Source organism: Montipora capricornis, chromosome 13 (assembly GCF_036669925.1).
Source record: "Montipora capricornis isolate CH-2021 chromosome 13, ASM3666992v2, whole genome shotgun sequence".
In the NCBI taxonomy this organism is placed as follows: Eukaryota; Metazoa; Cnidaria; class Anthozoa; order Scleractinia; family Acroporidae; genus Montipora; species Montipora capricornis.
In genome coordinates, this window is record NC_090895.1 from 34762305 (window position 1) to 34787148 (window position 24844).

The 24844-nt window shown below is 39.9% G+C and overlaps 1 protein-coding gene across 1 annotated transcript in view; it reads left to right on the forward strand.

Annotated features, from left to right (window-relative positions):
• Positions 1–22819, forward strand: part of LOC138028506 (A disintegrin and metalloproteinase with thrombospondin motifs 6-like) — a 38075-nt gene extending 15256 nt beyond the window's left edge. The window contains exons 9-27 of the mRNA XM_068876072.1: positions 757–887; positions 2263–2276; positions 2356–2470; positions 4528–4659; positions 5603–5753; positions 7325–7423; positions 8464–8603; positions 9601–9667; positions 9941–10022; positions 10952–11076; positions 11603–11720; positions 15226–15306; positions 15972–16132; positions 16954–17086; positions 17492–17621; positions 18610–18820; positions 19657–19813; positions 21834–22163; positions 22510–22819. Coding sequence (XP_068732173.1) covers positions 757–887; positions 2263–2276; positions 2356–2470; positions 4528–4659; positions 5603–5753; positions 7325–7423; positions 8464–8603; positions 9601–9667; positions 9941–10022; positions 10952–11076; positions 11603–11720; positions 15226–15306; positions 15972–16132; positions 16954–17086; positions 17492–17621; positions 18610–18820; positions 19657–19813; positions 21834–22159 — 2373 coding nt within the window. The 3' untranslated portion in view covers positions 22160–22163; positions 22510–22819. The remainder of the gene's footprint in view (positions 1–756; positions 888–2262; positions 2277–2355; positions 2471–4527; positions 4660–5602; positions 5754–7324; positions 7424–8463; positions 8604–9600; positions 9668–9940; positions 10023–10951; positions 11077–11602; positions 11721–15225; positions 15307–15971; positions 16133–16953; positions 17087–17491; positions 17622–18609; positions 18821–19656; positions 19814–21833; positions 22164–22509) is intronic.
• The last annotated feature ends 2025 nt before the right edge of the window (positions 22820–24844 follow it).

A 24844-nucleotide genomic window follows, 5' to 3' on the forward strand; every position in this document is an offset into this window, starting at 1 on the left:
CCTCTTGCTTCAATAATTTTCTGGCCCGGGTTGCTCGAAGTATGGTTAGCGCTAACTGGTGTTAAATACCATGGAAACTGATACCTCTTAACCAACGATTAGCGCTAACCAGGCTTCAAGTAACCGGCCCCTGGTGTGGAAAAGGTGGAGAAGACGTTAGCCAAGAGTCTAAACCGAAATAATCACGGATAACCAGCCAGCAACGCTTACGTCCTTTTTCTTCAGGTTCTAGTAGAAAAAAAGCCTTACACGTATGTCGAATTCAGACGGCCTTTTACTCCTTGATTCGCGAAGCAACCCGACTTGCCACTCTCTCACTCCGGCACTCGGCTGTTAACAGACGCTCAGTTTAAACATGGACTGCGGACAGCGAACTCGACTTCGGACATTATATAAAAGACTAAAAAAATGTATCGAAGTAAAAAGCAAACTAGGATAGCTCTCATATAGATATGTATTAAACAAGTGATAATAAATTAAGAACGAAATGAAATGCGGTCGCGATACCGAAGACACCGGATTAGTGCCGGTACGTCCTTTCCTCGCTCGGAAGCAAGAAGAATGAACCTAAATTCATTTCTATTTGCATAGAACAGCATGAATGACACCCTCTAGATCTGGTGCTAGATCAACATGAAACACACGAGCACCATTATATTTGACATAAAATTATAATGAATGGTGATTATAAAACATTTCAGTATTAAACCTTACGAATTTGCCAACGGTTACCTTTTTAACTTTTGCTTCTTTTAGCTGAGCTATTCAAGTAAAGACAGGAATGGACCAAGGCTGTCTGCTGTAAAGGTTTGGATCGAAGAAAAAAAAATGTCTACCTCAGATGCTGATCCACGACAGCATGCAGACCACGTGATCCTTGTCACTGGGTAGGGACCCACATCTAATCCTTATCCCAAAAACTCATTAAACCCGAGGAGTTTTATTAAAATAATCCCCATAACCCGAATTATTACATTTCTAAGATGATTAGTCAATTAAGCAGGCTCTCTTTTGCAGTATGGCCCTCTTGCGACCTGACAGATTCGATTGATATGAGCTATAACTTGTTTACCTAAATGGTAGAAATGCTGCCGAGGGGAAGAGAGATGTTCAACTATACTTGCGGGAATTTAACGACAGTTCGCAGTTCGCGAGTGGAAATGAAGGGAGATTTTGATAGGTTTTGAGCATGGGCAGAACAAACAGGACCCTCATCTGGACCCCACTCAAGAAAGAAAGAAACAAACAAACAAAAGAAAGAAAAAAGTTTGAGGATAAGAGCATGGTTTTAATAAGCGCCAAGTACTATGATTCATGTGACTGATTGAAATAATATACTTTGCCCTTGAGTACTCGGATAAAAGAAGCGAAAATGAACCACAAGAGTAAAAAACATAGCCGTTCTTCGAGTTGGGAACGTGGCTGCAAGCTTCTGCGCATCTTAATTCCTCAATTTGCGCATAATCACAATTCCTTGGGCCTTTGACCACAATCCCTTGCGTTTCGAAGAAAAATGTGTTCTTCTCCCGATTAGAGAGCTGCCTCGTTCGTTCGCTTCAGGCTCTCTCACTGCGGCAGCGTAAACATCTTGATATGCAGGGCATGGAGTTTACGGTGTTGTGGTCTGTGCATTGTATGGTCTATTTTCTGTTAAGCTCACTGACCCTAGGAGATCAACCTGTGTACTGAAGGACTCTGTTTCCTATTGTTGACTCTCCATGGGCTTTTAATGCATCAATGAATAAATAAATAAATCCAGTATGGTTTACAGCAACGAGCATTAACTTCAATTAACTGCGCATGCTACATTTTTTGAAGTGGTAAATACACGGTCAAACAATTTTTCACGTGGAATGACAAAACGCCATTTCACTTTTTCGTTTAATGGTCTTTGCATTAAGCCTGAAAAACATTTAACGCAATTTTATCAAAAAGCTAGAACATTTAAGGATTTGGTTATCCGTGTAGTTTGGAAATATTGCTTTAGCGCCAAACTAACCCGTAAATTGGGGAAAAGGTAATGGCGCTATATTTTTTCGTAATTTAATGCTCTTATTGAATGATCCTATAAGACCCAACATCAACGGAAGATTACGCACCCCCATCGCTTTCCGTTCCACCACGCAAATAGATTGAAACTGTTTTGCCTCATAAGTGTTATTCGGCCCGTCTGGATTTGCATCATACATTAAAGAATTGTTATTAAGTACGATATGAACTAACGTTTTTTTTTTCTTTGTTTCTTTTGTTTTTCCGATTTAGAAGTGGTTTTGGAGGTGAGTCGTACGCCTCTGTTAGTTGATTAACGGCTGCATTAATTTATTGACTGACTTTAATACTTTGTCAATGTCATAGGGTTAGCATCAGTATCATCCATATGTAGACGTAACGATTCATATGGAGTCACTGTAAATAACGGAGACCTTGGATTGGCGACATCTCTCGTCATAGCTCACGAAACTGCGCATGCGTAAGTAACATTTTTGCCTCATAAAATCTGAGGCGTTAGCGCCCGTGATGGTTATCATGAACGGAGTTTTGCCAAGTGAAAAGAGCAATAAGGACTCAGGTGCGAGGGTTTCATCGGGTTTTCAAACGCGACAAAAAAGTTAATCAACGAAATGATATATCAAATGAATCATATATTGCACTGCGGATATGAAATCAAGTGAAACTATGATCCTCGTTATATTTCTGGCTTCTCTACGCAATTGCTAAAACTGCGTTTATAACTGCGAGGATCATAGCTTCACTTGAAAACATTTAATACCAGGAATTATCTTTTAAGAGAGTAGCCCCTATTGTTTTGGGGACTTTCGTAACTTTACCCGACGTTACTTTCAACGTCAGCAGAAAAGGCACTAAGTTTAAAGAACGTTTCTTAAAATGTGTGATGACATGAAGCTGTTTATCTTCATGTTCTTGTCTTGCTTTGTGAATATGCAAATGACATACAAATTACACACGGGCTTGACATCACTTACAAACTCGTGTTTTTTTTGAGTCGCGTTTCACTCACTACTTGCAATCCCGTAATGCAATTCGTTTTGGGGGGTTCTTTACATAAAAACAATTCAAGTCAATTACTCTTGGGACTGTATCATGCTTCAGTGAACTGGACATCCATTGTTTTAATGCAAATAACCCCCAAGATTAACTGTATTATGGGATTTGTGCATGTAGTGAATTGTGTTTCTAAACTCATTCACCTGACCTGAAGGGAGACTTCTGGTAGGCCAATGACAATACGAATTATTAACGAGTTTGAACAACATGCTTTCAATCATTCTACGGATAGCAACAATGCTGTCTAGTAAGAAACAAACTATTGAGGAGTCATGAAGCTATTGCATTATATAATCGAAAGCTACCCAGAATACAACAGCTTCATGACTTCCCATCAGTTTGTTTCTTACTAGACAGCATTGTAGCCATTGTTTTTGTTTGCCTGAGAATAAACCCCAAAAAGGTAAAAACAATCTAGCTCAGGTACCGTTAAGTCCCGTGGTCTTTCGTTCCATGGTCATCCAGTCAACTAAAGAAACAAATAAACAAGAAATTATAGCCATCGAATCGAAACGATCACCTCTAAGTTGTTGTGCTTTCCTATTAGTTAATTACAAGCAATAGATGACCTATTCCGTGTTTACATAGCCTCATCTAAACACGAGTGGGGTCGGGAGAATTCGAGAAAGTTTTGCAAACCCGAGACTTCGTCCTGTCGGGAATTCTCCCAACTCCCCGAGTGTTTAGATGAGGCTATGTAAACACGGGAAAAAAAGTCCTCTATTGCTTTTATAAAAAACTTCTCAAAAATAATTCGACAAATGAAGGTTTTTTACTTCTTGATTGAAACAGATTTTCTTCATACACGCTCTTATTTCCTACCAGCCAAACAAAACGCGCGTCGGACGACACATTCGTGTGATGTCACAGCCGTGTTTACATACTCTCATCTAAACACAGCTATTGACCAATGAGAGTGCGCGTTCTATCCTAATTATTTTATAAAAGGTGCTGCGTCACGAGATTTAGCCAAATTCAGCGACTGGAAACTGGCAATAGCCAAATCATCGGCAAGCGAAACATAAAAGTAATGCCTTGGCACATTGAAGGCAGGTTTCAGTAAAACGGCAAATACAAAAAAAGAGGCTTGGATGGGCAAAAATTGAAGAAGATTAAAATGGATTGCGATTGGGGGTTTTGAAAACTGTTCAGTCCTGCTAACAATTTTTCAAAGTTGATGTATGCTCCACAGCCATTTTCTCGTCACAAAGCTTTGATTTGTGTTGTTCAAAAGTAATTTCTGAGTTAACGTTAAGTTTTATAGCGGGAAGGGGCGAGTAAATCGTAAAACGACACAAAATGAAGTGCACTGCCGTGTTATTCATTCTCAATTGCTGACGTCTTCGAGTAAGTGAAAAAATATATTTTCGGATATTTTCTCTGTTGCCAGCAATAAGCACTTCCCTGTTTGCCAGCCATATTTCTTGGAATATAAACGTGACTAATTTGATTTTTCTACAGGATGGGTGTTGGTCATGATACATCAATTGAGTGTCCTGACGGGACATACATCATGTCCACAGGTATAACCGGTGGAAAATATGCTAGCAGATGGTCCCCTTGCAGCAGGAAACAAATACAAGAATTTTTGAGGTAAGCAGAAAACGACAAACCACGAAACAATCACTTGAACAGATCAAAAAAGCAGTGACTACATTATACACTTTTTTAACTCCACTCCATCTGCTTTAAGGTCGGTACACACAAGGGATCTTGCTCCCGCAGCCCGCTCCCGAAACACGCTCCCGAAGCAAAGCTCCCTCGTCTGCACCAACGATTTCTAGCGAAAAAATATGCTGCGCAACAAAACTTTTGCTCCCGAGTTTTACTCCCTCATATCGAACTGGTTTGATATGAGGGAGCAAGCTCCAGGGGCAAATCTGTTGCACGAGTCTGTTTCAGGAGCAAGCTCCCTTGTGTGTACTGAAATTTGCTTGCCGTGACATGACGTGTCTCCAGTTGGCCAATCAAATTGGCTTATTTTTTTCATCCACAACAGTTCCCATGCCCCAATCGGGTTGTTTCATCATTCAGCTCCCTCGTCGTGTCCTTCGTGTGTACTGGTTGGGGTACTTACCCGGGAGCGTGTTTCAGGAGCAAGCTCCCTCGTGTGTACCGGCCTTTAGTCGTTTGATTCTTGGCGAAGTTTTGTATTTATTTCGTTCAAATAGAGGGTACACTTGAGGATTTCACCCAAAGAAACTATGATATCAAACAAATGGACAACTTCTTCGTACGGCAACATAGAAAGCATAACAGAAAAGAAAAGAGTGGATTGCATCCAGGGTTACCTTCTGGATAACTAAAAAACAGCAAACATGCAAAACTAACGCTAACTATGAATTTAAACGTCTATGGGCCAAAAGCATCGTAAGAAGACAAATTTTAAAACTTGTTGAAAGAGCCGTAACTAAAGCTAAAAACAATATAATTGCCATGCAAAAGGTCGCCCTTTGCCCTTTTCTCATCGAATGTGTAAGCGCGTCCACAAAGGAGCCTCGAAATATTAAAGCAAGCCTCTCTTTTTTCATCCTAGCGGCCCAGCATCATTTTGCTTGAATAACAATCCCATAGTAAACACAGTTTCAAGTGCTAATCACTACAAGCTGCCTGGTCAGTTATATGATGGTGACGCACAGTGCGCGTTACAAATGGGACCTGCTTATAAATTCTGCAGACCAAAACAGGTATATCCTCTTGCGGATTACAAAAACTATAATTATATGAAGTAATTATCTGTATCATTCTCTATTCAAATGTCAAATGTGTTGACATGCGGACTGGACTACGCGAGGAAAAATCATTCGAATCCGAGAGGTATAAGTTGGAGGTAAGCGATGATCATCAACTCATCGAGTTAATATCGAATGTATCTATTGTCGGTCAAATCCGTTCTCAGGTTGAATCCGTTTTTACATAGGTTAAATTCGTGATCCTCGTTTTTCCTAGGCTGAATATGCACTCTACCTAGTTTAAAGCAGCTACCAAGCCCCCCAAATAGGATTGAAAACACCTATCAGGAGCACTCAACGAGAATATAGTTCAAAACCATTTAGACATAGAATTGTTAAACGTATTTTAGTATTTAAACGGTAGATATAGACATATTTTTATCCCCTAAGAAATTTTTCATCTGCTCGGATTTCCTAGCTGAAAGTCTAGTGATCCGAAAATTATAGGGATCAAAACTAACCTTTTCGAAAATTTCAGCCAGAAAAAAGGCTTCCGAAAATTCTAGGTGTCCTTTTTGGGGCAAAAATCCGTTAAATGTGGGCAATTGTAACATTTTTTAGATGTTTGAAAATCCTAGGACAGGCAGGCAAGCAAGAAATTTTACAGCAAATGTTCTGAAAATTCTAGATCTCAAATCGTTTTCCGAACACACATTTTCCGAAAATTGACGTCGGGTGTCCCTGACCTATACCTTCACTCAAGCTCTGTCTTTTGCATTTTAACACATCTTCCTAATGTTTGGTTTTGGTATCATCTTATCGGTTACACTTATCCATTCAGTCTTACCATTACAACACAGTAAGGGAACAAAGAAATGTACTATGCACTTCAGTTACTGGTAATGGAATTCGAACCCTCCAGATGTATAGTCCTGTGTCTTCGCCAGTACACTACAACGACGAACATGTTCAACCCAACACAGTTCTTTTATACATTTACTTTTATGTAATAAGTCAATTGATACCCATGTATAATAACCAAAACTAATCCTAACCTGACTCTAATTTTTCTCTAGGCTTTATTTAGGCTCCAAAAAAAAAGTTCCTTCAATTCATCTGAGTGCACATTCAACCTGAGTAAAATGAGGATCACCAAAAACGGATTCAACCCGAGAAAGGATTTTACCGGCAACATATCTTCAACCTGAGCTCTTGAAGAAGAATTTTTGTAAAAGAATCGAGCACTAAGCAAACGCAAACGGCGAATTATAGCACGGTATAATGCTGAACCTGGAAAGCATTGGTGGTCACATTGTGACCAACTAGACACAAACCCGCGCTTTTTTAGCGGAGAAAGCTCGAAAAGGGCGGGCTATCACGTTATTACATTGATTTAAACAGAGCCTGTCGTCTTAAAATCCCCGGCACGTTTCAGTTTCATGCGACTGCGCCCAACTGGATATGCCAAATCTTGTCTTGTGCAACAGTTTGACGTTTCTTTCTAAGGGAAGCCATTTTAGCATCCAACATGTCTTGCTATTTTAGTTCAAGCAACGATGAGTGTTCGTTTTAATTCTTCCCCTTAGTCGGAATGTGGTTCTCTGTATTGCACACAAGATGAAGGAGCAACCTGCAGCAGCAACATAGCTCCTCCGGCGGACGGTACAAAATGTGGTGAGAGAAAGGTAAGTACTTCCACCACTGTGTATCACGTGTTACAGTCAAGCTATGTCACGAGTGACCAGTAGTTTTGAAATTTCAATTGCGTGCCAGTTTTGAATTTTGCTCTCGAGATTCTGAATTCCCGTGGATATTTCCTTGATATATCGAAAATAGTTAGCTATGAACTTTCGTTTTGTTATAAAATTAACGGTGTCTGAAAAGTAAAAATTATTTCAAGCGTTTGATGAATTCAGTATTGTTCAGTTATTGTGCATTTTTTGTAGAGAAATCTTCAAGATTTCATTCAAATCTCGAAAGCTCCACGGAGGAATTCGAAGCGTCATGGTAATGCGCTATAGAAATCAATAAATTATTATTATTATTATTATTATTATTATTATTATTATTTTCAATACTATCTGCTGGGGTTCTTTTAGTGCATCAGCCGGGCGCAAACCGTGCACCTGGGGCATCAGTCACTCAAGTCAATCTTTCTGTTCAGATACCAAGCACCTTCAGTCTGAGGATTCGCACAGATCTCAGCATGCAGATCTTTTTTATTATTATTATTATTATTATTATTATTATTATTAATTTCAGTCTTGTGAATCCCGGTCACGCGTGACATAGCTTGACTGTAAAACGAAGTAATCACCATCTTTTTCTATCTCGTCCGAACATTCTGCGGGAAACACCAAATCGGCCAAAAATACGGAAGCCTCGGCCCTCTAAAGACCAAGATAGCACCTTTGTAGGCTAGATTTCCGCCCCTCTACCGAGTCCGGTCTTTGGGCTCTTTTCCCGAAACAGCGGCCGGCAATGGAGCCTAGCACCATTGGCATGAGCCAAAAACCTCCTACTAGGCGGTACACTATAGCCTTAGACGGTAACCAGTCGAAGAGAAGGAAGTTACAAAATAAACTTCTGGAAGCTGGTGTCTCGGGTGGGACCGCGCCCCATGCTAGCATTAGCAACTGGAAATCCGAAAGCCGAAAACCATCATGTGTTCCTCAGTTTACAATCACTTTTGCAACGTATTTTTCAACCTTCGATTCGTTTTCAGTGGTGCATTAAGGGAGACTGTGAAGATGATGGGTCTCCGATGATAGACGGAGGGTGGAGTGAGTGGTCAGATTATACAGCTTGTTCATTTCCCTGTGGGGGTGGAGTACAGTACAAAACACGAACCTGCACGAATCCCCTGTAAGTATTCACTTCCGACTTGTCGTTGAGACACATCATCGGCGACCAGTTAAACGAGTTATAAGGTTCACACTGTAACCAGGTTAGGAATCAGACAAAGTGTGATACTACCCTGGTTTAGAAAAAATTGAGTGTAGTTTAAAAAGCTACAACTTTGGGGGTGCAGGGATGGCACAGTGGAGAGAGAGCCCTCACCTCCCACCAATGTGGCCCGGTTTCGATTACTAGACCCGATGTCATATGTGGGTTGAGTTTGTTGGTTCTCTACTCTGCAAAAAGAGGTTTTTCTCCGGGGTACTCCGGTTTTCCCCTCTCCTCAAAAATCAACATTTGACTTGATTTGCGTTGTTGATTTCAGTTTGCAGTGTCCCCAATTAGTGCTCAAGCGCTGGTAGAAAGACTAGACACTTGAATGAGGTTCCTTTCCATTCCTTTTTTTGAGGCCGCAAATGCTTCCTTCCCTAATGCTAGCACTCACGAGTGAGACAAAAGAGACAAAATTGTTGACACATTGACCTTTTCAACCCCCTACTCCGTCATTGTTACTTCATTTGTCCTCGCTAGGCTACCCACTCCACTCCCCACCCCCCCCCCCCCCCCATTCTAAACAACGTTGTGTCGTAATTCCTGCGATTTTCGACTACAAACAGGGAAACATTGAATGGGGTAGGGGGTTCTTTTGCAAAATAAATAGCGTGCTACAAATAGTCCTGTTATTTTACGCATAAAAGCTACTGTACAGCCACGATGTGTCAATTCATTTTGACACTGACTGTAGCATTAGAGATAGACTTTCCGCTATAAGAGCCTTTAGAGCCGTCTGATCGTCGTATTTTTTTCCTTGGGACAACTTATGGATCTTGGGTTAAAGCACATCTTTAGGAGAACCAAGCAAATTTTATACGGCCAGTTTCACAATGATAGGGAGCTGAATTAGTTTGTTTAGATATCATTTTGCCCAAATCTATACCATATGAACACGTGCTCTTATTCCTAGGCCACAAAAAGGAGGAATGTATTGCCAAGGAGAGGCTAAAGGACACTGGAAAATATGCAACCCACAGGCAATAGAAAATCTCTTTGTTTATCAGTTTGTTTTTCAAGTTATTCAGTCTTTAGATGAGAAAAAAAAAACACTTTGCTCACGAAATACAATCAAATACTTGGTTAGGGTTTGGCAAATCCAAAACAGATTGACAGCGAATTGTATCTGACTGGTGTACTGAGTATTTTTTGATACAGTTAATTAAGTAGCGTTCTGTACTCGTATGATAGATGTATTTAACTATAGAACACTAATTTTCCCTTATGAGTTACTGTGCTTACTATAACTCTAGGAGTGTCCTAAAGGAATACGAAGTCCAAGAGAAAAACAGTGTGAAGAAAAACTCCCAGGTTCAGTTCCATACAGTTTACCATGTGAGTAGGTATTTTGGCGAATTCAACAAATCGATTGTGGTTCAGCGTTATCTATTTAAGCAATAGTAGAGGACGTTTTCCGTGTTTCTATCGCCTCATCTAAACACGAAGGGGAGTTAGGCGAATTCGAGAAAGTCGAGGGTTTGCATAACTGTCGAGAATTCTCCCAACTTTCCTGAGTGTTTAGATGAGGCAATGGAAACACGGAAAAAAGTCCTCTATTGCGTTTATAAAATATTTCACAAAGATAATTCGACAAATGAAGGAAAATGCTGGTTTTTTTGCCTTTTGATTGAAACAGATTTTCTTGATAGACGCTCATATTTTCTACCAGCCAATCAACACGCGGGTCTGACAACACATAACCAATCAAAATTCGTGTGATGTCACAGCCGTGTTCCTAAACTCTCATCTAAACACACCTATTGACCAATGAGAGTGCGCGTACTGTCCTAATTATTTTGTAAACTCTAATGGACATTGAATATTCGTCATCACAAAGGTCAAAATGTTGTGCACTCACAAGGCACAGCCCAGTAAGTCCACGACAAATTTTGACCACGGTGATGACGAATATCGATGTCAATAAGAGTACAGACAACGCTGAACCACATTCAATTTGTTTTTTTTTACCGCAATATTCAACGTCAAGCCCAGATCGTGCCCCAGATCGTAACACAAAGAAAGCGCAGACGTTGTCCAGAACTTTCTCGCAATTTAATTGGACTGTTATCGACCACGGCAAAATTACCCAATCATGATCAGATTGCAAGATTACAAGCAATGGTTCTAAAAAATCCGATTTATCAGTCACAACGTTTGTTTTGGGGCTTTAATTCAGTTATTTCTACGTTTTCCCTTCATCTAAAGTAAGATACGAAGGAATAAACATGTGACGGAAAAATAAGTTGTGCGTTATCTCTTTGCAGACAGAAGTCCATGCGATTTACTCTGTAAGAAAGGACCGGTTTTTCCGAAAGGAACAGTGATCGATGGTACTCGTTGTAGCTTGGATAAGGAAATAAAAGACGTTTGCATAGAGGGCCAGTGTAGAGTAAGTTTGTAGAACTCTACACTTTAATCAATGACAAGCAAAAGCCACACAAATCAGTCGACGCAGGTATGAACATTGCTTGAGCAGTTACTGCGAACTGGGACTTTGTAATAACCCCGCAGATGTTGCAGATCTGCGTACCACAGGGATTCGACTGTGTGCCTGGGTGCATCTTTGAGCATGGTTTCGAAGTATTCAAGTGTTGTCCATTCGGTCAAGCAAAAGACACTAACAGCTATTCTGATTAATTTTCTGTCCGTTGATCATGCTTCTCCGCATACCACGGGCAACACAATTGTCAGTTATTCTACGATCAGGTCGAAAACGGGAAAAGTTAGAACTCAACGTGGCTGGAAGCCAGTTCGGAAATATAAAAATACGTGTGCCTGCATCCCCGGGGTAAGAGTAGCTATCTACTAAAAATATACAGACGCTTTGGGGAGCAAACTTTTTTCACAAAGCCAGATTTCATCTGCTTGTTTTGACAGCAACCACTTACCGTGTTTGGTGTGTTATCCTCTTCTAGTCTGTCGGTTGTGACAATGTCCTGGAATCTGGTGTAAAGGAAGACCGCTGTAAAGTGTGCAACGGAGATGGCACGTCATGCAAGACAGTAATTGGAAATGTACAAAATCCATGTCAAGGTATGGTTAAGAATTAAACCCCAAGTACATAGTATACTTCCTTTTAAGCAAACTTTTCCTAGATTTTTCATATTTCATGAGACAGGCGCTAATTAAACGACTGGACACCAAGACATTTACTAAATTCTTTTGCACAACTGGGATGGCGTTTCTTCCAACAAATAATTACTGGGTTGCCAGTATGGCAATCCCAGTCGGAAAGTGGGTGGGATTTGTTTGTTTGATTTGATTTTATTTTTTTTTCCGTGTCGGTAAAAGTCTTGCCTGTCACTTCCCTGGTAAGTGGTGTAATTGTGCATGGAGCCTTCTGCGCGTATTTTCTTAGGATCGAGAGGGTAGTGGAAAGCGTAGATTTCTCTGGTGGACACAGTAGAATCATTAACTTAGCCTGCAATGGCGTCGAAAGTCATGTAACGCGAATGGCGTTTTAGTGGATCCAACAAAATATTCCCTTATGGAGCTCAATAATGGAAAGTCAGTTGGATAAACTAGGCAGGCGGTGAAAAACCAACACCTGGAATCTCAAAAGCGACGAGTAATGGACTTCGACAACAATCTGTCGCCCGTCGAGCCGAAAATCAAAGTGAGCTGTATTTCTAAAATAATATTTTACAAAGTGTGCTGTTATGTAGAACACTGAAACCAAATGGAAAAGTCTCTGGTAACTTATGGGTTCAACAAAGACAGAGAACGAATCGAACACCTTACGTGGATCTGTGATCAACTCTGCACAGTCTTCAGGTAAAAAAAATTATTGGAATGTAACAGCCAAGAATTATTTGAAAGAAAGCTTGTCGTGTATATTGTGCTTCATTATTCAAGGAAAAGGTTCTTCATGTAAACGGTTTGATCCTGAAATTTAGTTTGTTGCAATATTGCGCATATTTGACACGATTTCCTTCACGCACGTAATGAAATAGAAGGGGTTTTTGCCTCTAATAGCAAATATGTTGTTTGTTTCAAAAAAATACTCGTTGGAAAAGGTGGCCTTTATGAATTCATCATGTTATATGATATGCGAGCTTAACTGGATAGTTTTTATGGCAATAGTAAAGCATTTTCTTGTCAAAATGAGGTTAGCGTCTTTCTGGTGTGTTAACTTAATTAAATCGTGAGTTTGTATTTGCCGTATGCCGCGTAACCTTGATTTCCACTCTCAAAATTACCTCCAGAACCTACTTTTTGCGTAGAATAAGCTTTTAGAATGATGTTCTTGTTTTGCATAAAGCAAGCTAACAAAATCTGTACTTTGCTGAGTTCGCATTTGTTAGCGTTAATAGTATTTTCGGTCCGATGCTTCTGTTTTATGAGGGGTATAATGTTTTGATCTCCCATCCAAATACTAACTCCAACGGACAGGCCTTAACTTCAGTGAACTTTGGTATTACAAAGCTGTCAGATGCTCAGAGGGCACGCTTAAATGTGTGGTGAAAAAAAGTTGTGAGGGAACTTGAAATTATCAACATGTCAGCCCAGAAGCCAATGTTTCTCGCTTCTCTTTTATTTGTTATTCTTCAGAGACTGGAATGCTGCAGTTCAATACCACACAATTCAGTGCCTTCTGATTTTCTGTAACACGTACCACAGGTGTATGCTTCACGGAAGCATCTTGTTATCATTAAGGAATCCGTCTCTTCAATACAAAATCAAAATTTCTAGAATTTTTGACTTTCTCATTTGGTGAATGGTGACCGAGTAGTGGCATATTTGTGCCGGATTAAGGACGTTCGCGCCAAAATCTTCCTACGGTGAGATTTTCTTCATTTCTCGCCTAGAGTTAGGTCATAAAGTACTTACTCCAAAAATGAAAAAAAAAATGGGGGTCACCGACTTTGTTTCGGAGAAAATGGCAGTGGAAAAATGCCTTAATTTCGAGAAATCGGTCATAATAGCGAGATGTAGGCTCATCTGCTCATCCATCGAAAATCATAAAAATAAACTGTTGGAGTGAAAGTTTCCGTGCATAGGTTTTTAGGAGTGAGATTTTTAGATAATGGTATGCCGCTAGGGATGTGGTAAACAGTAGAGTTCATCCTCGACGAGCGTTTTCGTAAGCTCTATCCGTTGCAACCACTACCAGAATTCGATGGCACGAGGAAAGAAAATGTTAAAAAAAGATAACTTCTTACGGTGAGAATTTTTTCATTTCATCATATTTTGTAGATAGTAAGTAAAGTAAGTGATTCATGATTAAAAAAATAGGGGTCACCGATGATCTGAACGAGTAAAATCGATGTGATTTTGCAAAGCTCTTGGAAAAGTTCGTTTGTCACGCTTTTGCGTGACCTGTCGGGCAAGGACTGGAACCCAAGAGAGGATCGATCGTTGAAGAGATGAAAGGTTTTTACCGAAAAAAAAACCTTTCTCGAGCATAGCAACGAAGTTTTAAGCAGGGGTCATCTTCATTTGGTTGGTGTTTTGTATAATATCTCTCCATTGCCGTCATACTCATCCTCTGGAGTGTATTTTTTGTGAAATTCAATCGCTGATTGTTTCCACGCAGGTCCGCACTATTTAAGTAGACGAGGACGAAAATACTGCTCAATTTTCACGAAAGTAAAGGAAAAGAACTTTAAAAACATGCATTCACTTTGAACTTAAGTTCGTAGGGTAATAAAAACATTAAAAAGAAACAGCCCCATTAAATTTACGCAACGGTTCGTCCTCGAGTTTTCCAAACTTTCAGCCACTAGTCTACTCGATCGGCTACCTTTTCCAGATCTTTTCCATCCTCCTGCTCACTTCTCTTTGAAGTTTCATAATGATTCGGAAATAAATGTGCCATTCTTTTGCCGACCTGGAATTTTTTCCTCGGCGTTTTTGTCGCCATGTTATTTTGACTGATGCTTGAAAAACTTGTATGAAAGTCAAGTAGACTAGTGCACGACTGATAAAACCTCGCGAATATCAGTCGTGCAGTAGTCTACTTGACTTTCATAAATATTTTAGATCAATTTTCACTGATCACGATCTTCTCTGATCCAACGCTGTGCAAGACTTATCGTCCACGGTTTTTGCAAAGGTTTTAAAACCTCAACTTCACTGATGCTCGAAGTAATGCGTGACATATTACAGTCGCGTTACCTGCTCAGTAACGTTGCGCACAAACAATTAGCGCGAACGTCCTTAAGAAGAGAATAAAAGCGATTTTCTTTCGAGCGCCACTTTGCAAGGCTTAGTATGAGCATGCAATATCGCGGCAGGTACAAAACACAGGTCACTGGTCACAGTTTGACCAATACAGAAAGTATCCTAAACATTAATAAAAGGTAACCTTAGGCCTAATTATGTGACCTGTGTTTTGCACCTACCGTGCAATATCGCGTTGTATACTCAATGAAAACTGCCCTAAAATGTCAATTTTTCTTCGACATGACCCTATATCTATGAAACCTGTCAGCAAGCACACATTTTCACTTTCGGAATCTGGTATTGGTCACGATTTTTTTTACACGACTGCATCTCCGACGCGTTATTTAATTTGTCTCTGTTTTTAACTCTTGAGGAACATGCACCATTCTTGATGTTCCCGTTGGAGCAACGAATATTACAGTAAAGGAAAATGTCGAAGACTGGAATTTTCTTGGTAAGAATAAGTGTAACCATGGAAGTTGATTGATTTTCAAGGATGCAACTTGAAACCACAACGTTAAGTTTGAGCAGGAAGACCTGGATATGATGGTTACGACAATGCATCTCATCAAAACACGAAATTAATTGTTTTGTTTAGTTTTTGTTTTGTCTTGTTTTGTTTTGTTTTGCTTGTTTTTTTTGTTGTTGTAGGAGGTGGAACAAATAGGAAAGTGTAAGAATCTTACGATTTTGGTTCGAAAAAATGAAACTAGTTTAATGAGTCTCCTATAGCCATAGCTCAGTATTAGTGCTTCCGAACTAGCAATAGGAAGGTCGCAGGTTCGACTCTTGCATAGGAGCACTCGGCTTTTTCCGAGTCAAAATTAATTTACTAGTATTTGTTCATTTCAAACATTCAAAAGAAGCTCGTAATTTTCGCTGTGGATAATTTTGCGTTTTAAGATCATGTAACAACAACGACGCAAATGTTTACCGTAATGTTCTAATCGTGAAGTGTATACTAAAACAATTATTCCATTCGTGCTTACTGGATATTATTGAGGTGCTTATAGCCAACTCGGCGCTGCGCGCCAAGTGGGCCATTTATCACCTCATATCCAATGCGAACTCATGGAGTAATTGTCAAATAATCTGTTACTTTCACATCAATAAATGTAGGGGTAAAAGATGAAGCAAATAACGATGTATATCCTGTGATGTACACATGGAGTACGAACAGAAAAGCTGCCGGCACGACTGTCTATTACAAGCACGAGAAAAACGAAGACGCTGACAAGGTGTTTATCCCTGGGCCAACAAATCAGCATCTTTATGTTTACGTGAGTAACTTCCCTGTTCGAATAATGACCGCATCAGTTCAACGTCGCACATTTAGCCTTTTAATGTCACGACGATGATGATGATGATAACGACAGCCATACTTTTCGTGGTAATAATTGAAAACAATCTAGACTTTTGGGATAGGAATACGAATCACACCCTTACCTATAATATTAAAGTAAGGAAGTAATTCATGAATCGGCTATTTCAGATCACAGATTATCACCTGAGACTACTCATGTAGAATGTGTCGTATATGGCACTGAAGTGACTTTTAAGTCCTGTAGCAGGGTCCGCGGAGTACGTTTGAAAGTGGGGTGGGGTTGGTTTTGGTGTGGATCACGGTAGTATGAGAGGAGGGGAGGGGGGGGGGGAGAGGTTCAGGAGAAAACAACACTTAGTTTTTTCAACACGAGAAGAGAAATTCCGTACCTCTATATATATTTAGTATAAATACACAGGTGATTATACAAAATCGCGCGCTCTCATTGGCTCGCTCTCTCGAATTATCAGCCGATAATCACCTCGACGGACAAAATGGCTGCCAGTAGTCGTTTTGCCACTGTACGTAAAGATTATTTCGCGTTGAAATGTTTTTTTTTCTCTATTTTGAAATAATCACCTGTGTATTTATACTAAAACAATTATTCGCCCAAGGCCAAGTGATTATCGGTGAATATTCACCGAGAATCACTTCGCCTTCGGCGAATAATTGTTAAATATACATATTCAAAGTCATGAGGAGGGTTTTGTTAATGGACTTATGCTCTGAGATTAACCTCTCATTTCGCATACTGTGCTTTGACCGCTCTTTCCGCAGTATAAGCAATTTGTGAAGGGACAGCCGGTGTCTTATAACCTTAATGAACCTGTTATCGATGGAGTTCATCCTTCGGTCTCATCCAAATGGAGTGTATCTCAATGGAGCGGCTGCTCGCAATCATGCGCAGTAGGTGAGCTACTTAAATTTTATGATTAACCTTACTCTTGGAGCACCTTGAATCGATCTGATGTAATTGTCAACTTCAACAATAGTATGTTAACGGTGACAGTCAATTCGATGTCTTAACAATGAGAGTCGGTCAATAAGATTAACCAGTTTTACAAGAGGATGTTGTGTTATTGTGGCTGCCACAGGCAGTGCCGTTAAGAGTACTGGCAGTGACTCCGTGATTAGGGCGCTTGCCTTGAGATCCAGGGATCCCGAGTTCGAGACCCGTTCTGACCTCTCTCGTTAAAAGCGATGAATTTGATCCCGGTAGTCCCTGGTTCAGCTTCTCGGCTGCACTTGTAAATAGCCACTAGGGAGTGATCGAGTAAGTAAAGAAGTACGTAACTATGCTTCTCCGTTACAACAGGTGTTCAGACGCGTACTGTGGAATGTATATCAACTGGGGATATGTCATATTTAAACGATGCGGTTTGTGCCAGGCATTCTATTAAACCCGCAAAAGAGAGGGAGTGCAACTCACAAAGCTGCAGTCCACAGTAAGTGCGTCAGGTTCCTTTAATATCACCTCATATTATACTGCCCTGTTGATAAGTAGGAGTCATTGGAGATATGGGTCTCTAAAGCACTTCTGAATAATCACGAACATTGCTTCATTGGAAGAAATAATAATAATAGTAATGAAGTTCATGATCATAATAATGACTTAAACAATGTTAGCCGGACTAACACTCACGGTCTTTAAATGATTGAGGAGAAAGTGCTGCATTTGTAATGACATCTGCAAATGGTTAGACTCTATAGACTTCTCGGATAAGGACGATAAACCGTAGGCCCCGTCTCACAACCTTTCAATGTTCACAACCCAGTGGGACGTAAAAGAACCCACGCACTATTCGCAAAGAGTAGGACATGTAGTTCCCAGTGTTGTGGTCTTATTTCTGTGGTGTATCATGGTTGGGAGGGTAAATGCTCGAAGATATACTAGCAACATCAAGCTACGTACTCTAACATCCGAGGGTAAATAATGATGATGATGATGATGATGATGATGATGATGATGATGATGATGATCATGTGGTGCCTGGAGAAATATCTCTCCAAGTAGAAAAAGCTCCAAGCTCCACCCACATAGTTCATGTATTGTGGGAATCGATTCCGGGTCACATCGGTGGAAGGCGAATACTCCCACCACGGCGCGAATCCTGCTGCCATTCTCTCACTGCTATTCCTTTCTCCCTGCTCTTCTTCTTTCGTTTCTTGCTCTTAAGGCAAATAAGCTGTAATCCCTTTTACAGGATCACCGAATCCGGGCATAAGGTTGCCAAAAAACATCAGAGAAATCATGAATAAGCGGGAAAAAAATGGGAAAAATGAACGCTGCGAAACTAGGCGCTAATAAAAAATGTATAGGATACGCAGCATATTTCAGTAACCATTTTATACATCAAACGTTGTTATTCGTAGCTTCGACCCTGCTATCGTAAAAAGCCAAGGCTTCTTTTTGAATCCTTTTACTCCTTGCAGTTGGTATGTCTCTGGCTGGCGCCCCTGTTCTAGGACTTGTGGAAAAGGAGTTCAAATACGTCAGATCTTGTGTCGTGAACAAGTGACTAGAGAACACTTCAACACCGTGCCCAATTCGAAGTGTACAGAAACCAAACCATCCGAACTTGTGACGAGAGATTGCAACAAAATTGACTGTCCACCGGACAACGTTCCAGGAGAATGGTCAGCGGTAAGACTAACATGAAGAAGATAGTTTCCACAGTTTTAATCGCCGAAATGAACATTGGCCAAATGAGAACTTGTCAGCTTTACACTCAAGGTCTCTATTTGACTCTACACTGACAAGTATTTAAGTTTTTAACAATATGCCAGTTTCGTATTCTAACGGTTGGACTGGATCTAGCATGAAGTGGAGGCTAATGCGGGCAAATTAATTTGCATTTGAAAAGATCTGCCCGCATTAGCCTCCATTCCATGCTAGATCCAGTCCAGCCGTAAGAATTCGAAAATAGTGTATAAATACACTAACAAAGGGTAAGAACAAGGAATACATTAATCGAATTCGAATCGAAAGCGAATTTTCTGAGAGCAATTCAAGTTTGTTGAAACTATCACGAACATGATAAACTAGTAGCAATATTTTTCTCTCCACGAAGAAACCTTAACTGCAGCTTTTCAAACTCAGAACGTTAATTAAACTATCAGCATAGTTTCTAATTCTTCTGCAACAACTCGTGTTTTGGTGAAAAAGTACACTTTTTTTCTTAAAGAGGTTTCCTCATCGAGTGAGCTGGAAACCAACTCATTGCTATCAAGGAGCGTTTAGGTTAATCAGGAGGAAAAAACAACTGCCAATTCGAAGCTTAAGACTGAAAAAGAAGAAATTACGACGAAAAATGCCTTCTTCTTTGACCAACAATCATTCTTTAGTTTTTATCTCTTAGTAATAACCATAACAAGCGAAGTTTTGAATCAGGTCAAGTAAAATTACAACCTTTAGGAAGCTATTCAACGAAATGATATGTATATGTACATTCTCGAAGTCTGATCTACTGTTTGTCACAGTGTTCATCTACTTGTCAAGGAGGGGTCAAAACAAGAACAACTTCTTGTAAGAGATTAAAAGAGACTGGTGTGTTGGAATCTGTACCGGAAATAATGTGTGTCCCCGCAATAAAACCTCCCCTTCAAGAAGACTGCAACGAGGACGTTCCCTGTCCAGGTACTCGATTTAACAAATAAAACTTATACTTTAGTAGGAGCTCATCAAATGCAGCCTCTTTCTACACTTATTCCTTGAGTCAACCCTTTCCTACATATATTTATTTTAGAATGACTTTTTCCCGTAAAAAGTGTCGTATTTCTACGGAGAAACGCGAAAAACAATTTTCCAGTGTGATGCGTGTTTGTTGGGTTATATGAGGTAAAACAATAGCACTGTCACAGCTCTGTTTTGATTCTTTTAACGGTGCCTACAAATTCAAAGGTATTTTTGCCCCGGTTTATGATTATGCAGGAAACGTAGATCTTAAAAAAGGCTGTTGAAATCCAAAAAGAAAATTGGGGGTAACCACGCATTTTTCAAATATAATTCATGAATAATATTTGTAAAAAGCTTTAAAATACAAAGCAATGTATCATGGCGTTTTTTCTCAAATTTAAGCTTAACTATCTCTCAAAAATGCATGGTTGCCCCCAGCTTTCTTTTTGGATACCAAGAGTACTTACTAAGATCTACTTTCTCCGGTTAGTTTAAACCGCGCAAAAATATCGCTGTATTGGTAAGCATCACCGAATGAAACCTGAGTATCTCGAGATGCGCAGAACGCATGCGCAATAACAATAGTAGGCACCGTCCTTAACCTCGGACTTCTCCCTCCCTCCCCTTCCTTACGAGAGGCGTTCTATTAATAACTCTCCAATATTAATAAGGCTCCATTTGATTGGCTCTTTAATTCAGTTGCTAAGAGGAAGGCCGCGGCATTTTAGTAGTGCTGTAGCATTAACCTTTCCACCTGCACTGGACCAGCCCCTACTAACGATGAAATTGTCTGGCGTTAGGTGAAGTATAAGCCCTAAGTTTGTTTTTATCAACGGAGTTGATAATGTAAATTGACCACCGTACAGGGATTATAAAAGCTTTCATAATCCCTGCACGTACGGTGGTCAATTTACATTATCAACTCCATTCATAAAACCAAATTTTTGTGTACTACTTCCCCACCGACGCAGCACCACAGTTTCTTTAGAAATTACCCCCTTTATAAGCCCTAAGTGTCATTCTTAGGAGGCATTGTAGTAGTGCTTCAGCATCAACCCTTTCACGGGCACCTACTAACGAGTAAAATTCCCAGACGTTCGGTAGAGTAAAAGCTTCAAGTGTCACTCATAGGAGAAAATGGGTTGAAAGGGACATATTTCAAGAGTGGCTGAGTGGATGTTGTTCACTCTGTCACCCCTGAACCGGCCCTCACTGAGACGCAAATTCGTCTGGAGTTAAAGTGAAACCTGCTGTGAGTGTCACTTTTAGGAGGAAAAGGTTAGGGACCTTTAGATCGGACGACGAGGACGACTACAAATACGAGTTTTACGCACTGAGCATGCGAATGAGGTTTGCAGGCCGACAATTTTCGAAGTGCGCGTGCTCAGACCGGAAAACTCGTACTCGTATACGTAGTCGTCCTCGTCCTCCGATCTAAAGGTCCCTATTAATAGATCGAGTGCCGTCGAAGACTCGAAGTCTCTTTCCAGGATTTCTCGCAATCTGTGGCTTAAATTGCGCGCTTGACGGCGTTTTGCCTAATTCATTTAGTTTCGCCGTTAAGCAGGAAATCGTATAAGGATATTGCGTTTTACTATTTTCCACACGAGTGAAGAGTGCTCTCCGCGCACGCTGATTTTCTAACTCGGAGGTGATTAGCCAAGTTCTTTTCACCGGCGAGTAGCCGAGGAGTGAGATTTAAAATTTCGAACCACATTTTCAAATAAAACGTAGTTGTTCGGTTTGCTATTTATTCAACTTGTCTGATATATACTAAAATAATTATTCACTCCGTGTCGCCAGTGCAAGTGATGAATATTTACCGAGCCGCGTACTTCGGTGAATAAATTCAGTAATGATCGTGATCAATTGTCGACCTGTTACTTGTTATCCTACTCTCCTCTTTGATATTTTATTTGAAATCAACTCATCCTTAACTTCGTTTTCCCTTTTAAATATGCTGTTTTTAAACCTTCTACAGGTGACCGTCAATATGAACCGTTAGGTTGCTTCGCCGACAGAAGGAACGATCGATCACTGCCAATGCTCATCGCCAATTTAAGAGGGGGCATCAACTGGAACGATATGTCCCAGATCATTGAAAAGTGCGCACGCAAAACAACAGCGAGAGATCCTAAACTTAAAGTATTTGCTATTCAGTACTATGGGGAATGCTACTCGGGATATGATGGTCTATCGAATTATAATAAATACGGTTCCAGGCCTTATAGTGACAAGGAATTCACATACTGTTGGGCTGGAGTTGGTACAGCAGGGTCAAACTTTGTGTACAAGTTTAAAGAATGACATGGTAAGGGTACAGAGAACTTTTAAAAGATAACTCTAAACAGCCAAGTGTTCACAATTTGCAAAATTTCTTCCTATCATCTTCCTTTCATTGGTTAAATACACAATTAACTTCTCATTTATATTTAACGACGATTTATTTTTAAACGATAACGGTGATGATGCACTATCATTGTCATCACCAACTACATGATCATTATCACCGACCATGTACGTCAGTATCTGATCATGAAAGCACGACTCAGGCGCTTGATATGGAGGCTAATACTCCCATTTTGCTACCAGAGTAGCTTATCGTTGAGCTTAATCATAAAGCTGAAAACTTTCCTGGCTTCGTTGTGCATCCACAGGTTGGCTGTTCGTGGGCATGCCGGAATAAGATACACAGAACACACGGACATGCGCAGTGAAGGGATGTGGTGGAGTTAAAATAAGAATTTTACTATGATCTTTTCAAACAATGAACAGTTGCTGCTGAGCTAACCCTAACCCTAACCCTAACATAGAATAATAAAAGTCCTCCCGGACCATATATTGCACTCTTTTTGAAACCCACTCATGTTGCACAATATGAGACAATGAAATTCATAGTTATGCCAACAGAAATGTCTGAAGCTATGTAGATACATTTAAAGCAAATAAAACAAACAATACCAATGACATGGACATTATTAATTTATACCGACTAAGAAACCCTAAGAACAAGGAAATCTGTATGCATAAAGCGACTCAAAGAGTAGATGTATTTTCTTTTAGATATATTATGGCCTAATTTCCTTCCATTCTCTATATTCGCGACGTACGCTTTTACACCAGTTTTTACCCCGTCGCAAATCGTAAGGGCCGATTGAAAATTCGAAAATGACTAAAATCGTTTTCGATTTTTCATTTGGACTTTAAAAGCGTATCTAAGAGCAACCGAATGCTAAAATTCTTGTAATAGCTTGCAAGGCTACAGTTCAGTTTTCCATTTTACCTTTATTTAATGGACTTCTTGACCGTGTGATTCGTGATTTTTATCAACAACATCAAGCCGCGTTAAGTTTCGTAATAGATCAACGGCAAATGTTTTTTTGTCTTTAGGCGTTTTTCTTTCCACGAAAGCCGTAAAAGGTAGAGAACCATGATCGCGGGTAAAATAAAATCAGCTCTTCGCCTTTTTTTACGATTTGAAATTTTTATTTTACCAGTCTAGCCATTTTTTGTTAAGAACTATTAACAGCTGCACGCTAAGTCAACATTGGAAACTTTGCGTCTCTCACTGAAGGTAAGCCAGAAAGTCATTTAAGAGCAACTGTCTGTAAAAATCGAGCAAAATCGAAATTTTGCGGCCACAGTCAAAACATCGTTTTCGCTCATATCTTGTCCATAGTAAGGTGTTAGCAAGTAACTAAACGTGGTGTAGTTTGTTTTTGAAAGGACCGCTTCGATTAGAAGAAAATCGACAAAATCAGTTTTCGAGGTCGGTGACTTGAAAACAATCAAAAATTGAGGCAAAATGAAGCCTTGTCAAAAGTTCGCTCGCAAGCCAAAAGGAAGCAAGCGCGGTAAAATATTCACTACTAAATCACTTTGTAAAGGGTTTTACTGCTAGTTTGGTGGTGATTTCTTATCTTATCTTATCTTTCTTATCTTATACTTTTTCAACTGACCGAAGTTTAGATTTAGGCTGAAAGTTGCGTTTTAAATTATAGGCATGTGCTACACCTTGGTTTTACCTGAAACTCAAGCTATAAGCTATTTAAACATTGTGCTAAAACATATGTAAGAACTGGCTTGGGTAATTTAATTTGTACTTCACACGAACCTTCTAAAGTTGAATTAATTTCGCTTGAAATATGAGACTTTGCAATGATCGCGGGATCGTCGCTTTGTTATTGCGCGACAAGTCACGAAAGCTTTACGCCTCCACTAGAAAGTTAACTCACAATTCCACTTGTATTTAAGAAATCTTTACTGAACATTTTTTTACTTCGATGCTTTTCCCGTTCTGGTTAACTTACATCTTGTTTTCTGCTGATTGTCAGTCCCCAAGTCGAGAATCCTGTTGCTTGAAATTAACCCCAGACAGAACTATTATATTCACAGTATTGCAGTCCTTTCTTTTCAGTCGATCGAAATTTCACATATCATTGCCACTGAAATATTTTAGGTCTCACAAAAACTGCAATTTTGATAGCGAACTTTTGGGCTGCCGATATACCTTTGGTCTTAAAACGTGATCAAAAGAGTTGTGTGACATTGGCACCTGAAGAAGGATAAACACAGACTTCCCAAACTAATTAAGGAGGTTCGCGCGAAAATTTTTCAACATTGATTTTTTTCTGAAACTTTTACCACTGTAAGATGATGAGTTAGTTATGTCAGAAATGTAAAAAAAATGGGGGGTCACCGACTTCGTTTTGGAGAGAACATGCCCGGAAAAACACCCAAAATGTGACAAAATCGGGCTTCGTTAGCGAATAAGGCCAGTGTCTGTAAACCCAAATATATTGCAATTAAATCTTTGAAGTGAAATCTTCTCTGCCAAATGTTGTTTAAGTGGACTTATTAAGTGAATTTAGTCAACTGGTGAGGTTCCTTAAAGATCAAGTTCGCATTTAGCGACCACAGTTTCACGTGCCTTGCAGCCGCAAGATGGCAGGATTTGATGTCCCGTGAGCAGAAATCTTGAAATTTTTTTAA